Genomic DNA, 3,678 nt, shown 5'->3' with positions numbered 1-3,678 from the left:
TATATATATATATATATATATATATATATATATATATATATATATATATATGTACGTACATATACATTTACAACATGTAACACGAGTGTATCTAGTGTACGTATATGTAGAAAGAGAGTCGCAAAATGGCAGTAGGGAATAAATAAACTGATGCACTGCACTGCACTGTTTTTCCCTTTTTAGGCACCCGCGAAGCCGTACACTTCCAACACTCTGATCTCGAAGTCACCGTTGGCGCAGAGAGGCGGGTTGTCGAAGGTCGAACAGTGATCCGTCTTGCCGAATCTAATGTTCTCGTCCATCCAAATTGCTTGGCCGTCTCCGCCACCGATGGTTATCATTTTCGAGTCCGCGGCCATGAATAGCTCGGCCGAGTGGTCTATGGCCTTAGATTTCATACCTTTGTCGCTGTCACCGTCTTTCACTAGACACTGCTGTCGTTCCGGATTCATGCCCACCCAGGCATACTTGTGTCGCTCGGGATACAAGCTGAACAAGAACGTCTCACCCGTACCGAAATAGGTCTGTCTTTGCCCGTCGACTTTCATGTTGCGTTCATACCACCTGGTGGAACAATACGCCCCGAATACCTGGAACACGGCAGTACGTTAATATTCGACTTGTATCACTCTTATGTGACACTCGACGGATCAAACAACTCACCTCGTTATTGCAGGTTTTTATCATCAGCAGAGTCGGCTCGTGTTGCTCCACTCGCACGTAAAACGTTGTCAGAGAACATCCGTGTTCCTCGGTTGTGTACAACAACACCGGCTGGTACATCGTGATCCTCGCCGGTAGCCACGACCATAGGGTAAGCAACTGGCGAATAAATAAATTCACGCGATTAATTGACGTGATACTAACGATGACGGGTCTCTTTGTTTCTGTTTTTTTTTTCTTTTTTTTTTTTACAACTGTGCAAACATTAGTCTCCAAGGTTTCGCTAATATCTTGAGAAGAGAGCAAACTAAATCATCTTTGAACATGCGTTTGGTTGGTATAAATAAAAATTAAAACGATTATTATATATATCAGCTGCTTTACGGAAAAATACAGTAAACGATATGTTCCGAAAGATTTGTCACTTCTTTTGAGACAAATGCGCCATTTCATCGACATTTGGTATTTGCACATACGAGATACTCGGCCAAAAATATCGCCGTCTCGAAGATCGATCGGGCGATATCTTGGTCAATTGGAAGATATTTTTAGAGCGGAAATATCGTCTCTTGGTTTACGTTTACCGTGTTTTTCCGGATATCGGGATGGTAACGAAGCAAAGGAATATCGAGATTTTATCGTTGGCAGCATCTTCTACAATCAGGTTGTATAACTAGAAGAATGCAACAGTGATATATATATAATTTGTATGTGTGTGTGTGTGTGTGTGTATACACAGTGTAGTCGGGCTACAAGAGGTAACGAATATTTCCAATGTATAAAGTGTTGCACGTACAAAAAACGAATTTGTTCGTGTTTTTAGTTTTGCACTACAACAATAATTTGCTGTTTGCATCTCGTTATTTTGATCTGTGCGCAAGTTGCTCACGATTAATGTATGACAACGCTAAATAAATGCTTGACATCTCGTGTACGAATTAGCGGGTACAAATCACGTGTGATTATCGTTACACGTGCACTTGTGTAAAAGAGATGTTTGAAGAATAATTTGCAGTACGGTCCAAGTGTCGCGTAAAGAATGCCAGCGATAAAACGCGTTTCTATCTTACTTATACGAACACGAAGACACCAGGCTGACGTGCTGGCAAAAATAGATATCTTTATCTCTTGCGAATTAATGCACAATATTATCATTCGTCATGCAATAACAATCATGGCAACATCATTCGGTTAGAGAGACAAAAGTATGGATAAATGTTACGTCAACATGAAATCTCGTCTTGATAACGATCAGCAACGTTTCCACTTGCTCTCAAGACTCTGTGGTCTCTGTGTGTATCCTTATTCGGTCGCCTATCGATCACCCGACGATGGTCAATTATCGGATGATCGGATGATTCATGAAACTTTGGCCTTTGAGGGAACGCGGGAGACCGAAATTTCTGACTCGCGAACTTCAACGCGAGCTTGCAACAGATGTCTGATCCTCGCGTGATCGAGAGCGGGCAAAGTGTAAGTGTTTGTAAATTCGGTAGATTCGCCACTGCCACCAACGACAACGATATTCGACATGCCATAACGAGCCGATAATGAGGAACCTACGAGTACCACCACTCGATGCCGCTCTTTCGGCGGATAATTCGCTCAAAGAAGGACTCGAGGCCGTGAGTACTTACATCAGGCATATCTAGGATCTGAGAGCATATACTTTGTATGGGATAACAGCCCATCGATAGGGCACGCGGTCCGGGACTGTGCGCGCCCTGTACACCCCCGGCACACCCATCGTTATATCCATCATTCCAGTCAAGGCAGCACAACACAAGACAGCACAAAACGCATCAGTTGTGTCGATGGGTACAGTGCTGGGAGCTAACGTTAACGGTGGATGTCGCACTAGAGTACCGGCTCGACTAAAACGCGATTTCGTACACAAGTTGTTTATTAAAAAAAAAAAAAAAAAAATATAGAAAAAAAGAAAAAAAAGTGTACTTGGTTCGATTCTCGAAGCTTGCTCTCAACGTTTTCAACTATCCTATATATAACGTGTATGTATGTTAACGTGTATGTATGTTTACATATACGCGTAATGTAAACAAAATATATTGAACGTTTCCACTCTATGATGATACTTTGGAAACCTTTTTGGTAAAGTCTGGCTTGTAGTCTCATCGACAGTAGCCATACTCTATTAAAATTAATTTGAAAATACATATTATACGCGCGTACAATTATGTCTTGAGGCTTGCTTTACGTAATTGAGCCTTTACATCCTAGATACTTGAATATTTCTTTCCTTTTTCGAATCTTACTATTATCATCTCCCTGGTTGAAATCTGCATAGATACCTGCGCGCTCCGTAGCCACATCAACAAGCCAACGAGAGTTTCGCGTTACACAGAACAGACGTTATTAACCAATCTTGCACGTTCACACGGGATAAATTGATACAAGGAAATGTGAAATCTAAGAAGACATTTTAGTACCCGCGAGAATAAACCAAATAATCGACATGGGTGACTTTCGATCTCGATAATATAGGTGAAAAAATACAATCACTGCGCATGAATAGATGATAACAGCAGCGAAAAAGCTAGCACGACAAACGCGTGGCGGCGATGAGTGAGTACGTACAGTAGTAATAGTAATAATAGTGGTAGTAATAGTAGCGATAGTAATAGGAGTATGAGTACAGGCGATATTTCTTCGATAGGAGAGATGGGTTGGGTAGGGTGATAGAGAGGGGGAGCGCGGGCAGAGCACATAAAACTAACAACACATTTCCCAGAAAAGATAATCATACGATACCCTGTCTTTGTACGTGTCTTCACATTCTTTCTGAAAACAAATTTCATTATTGAGAGATTCGTCGAGAGCTCGCCGAACCCTACAAGAACCTATTTTAGAATGTTGGCCTCTATAGAACGAAAAAGTTCATTCCGACACAAGTGGCATCCGATGAACCGCGACATGTACAACCGACGACAACAGTATGATTCTCTCTCTCTCTCTCTCTCTCTCTCTCTCTCTCTCTCTCTCTCTCTCTCTCTCTCT

The 3,678-nt window shown here is 41.8% G+C and overlaps 1 protein-coding gene and 1 long non-coding RNA gene across 9 annotated transcripts in view; one reads left to right on the top strand and one right to left on the bottom strand.

The window, feature by feature from the left end:
- Positions 1-6: 6 nt before the first annotated feature.
- The window catches only part of LOC116840987 (GTPase-activating protein skywalker), a 13,420-nt gene continuing 9,748 nt past the window's right edge, over positions 7-3,678 (bottom strand). For 3 of the 8 annotated variants that reach the window (XM_032808409.1, XM_032808411.1, XM_032808410.1), the window contains exons 8-11: positions 3,433-3,462; positions 2,301-2,387; positions 664-822; positions 7-590 (exon numbers count right to left, since the gene is read on the bottom strand). In XM_032808409.1, coding sequence (XP_032664300.1) covers positions 180-590; positions 664-822; positions 2,301-2,387; positions 3,433-3,462 — 687 coding nt within the window. In that variant the 3' untranslated portion in view covers positions 7-179. The remainder of the gene's footprint in view (positions 591-663; positions 823-2,300; positions 2,388-3,432; positions 3,463-3,678) is intronic. The other 5 variants (XM_032808412.1, XM_032808413.1, XM_032808416.1 and 2 more) reach the window with 3 other exon arrangements.
- Positions 458-3,672, top strand: LOC116840988. The gene is made up of 3 exons (XR_004377473.1): positions 458-603; positions 677-814; positions 2,160-3,672. It is a non-coding gene; the product is annotated as an uncharacterized LOC116840988 (long non-coding RNA).

This window comes from Odontomachus brunneus, unplaced genomic scaffold, assembly GCF_010583005.1.
Source record: "Odontomachus brunneus isolate Ranch 3 - 2012 unplaced genomic scaffold, Obru_v1 Obru_scaffold_013, whole genome shotgun sequence".
Lineage (NCBI taxonomy): Eukaryota > Metazoa > Arthropoda > Insecta > Hymenoptera > Formicidae > Odontomachus > Odontomachus brunneus.
Note: the sequence above shows the minus strand (reverse complement) of the source record. Positions and strands in the feature narration are given on the sequence as shown.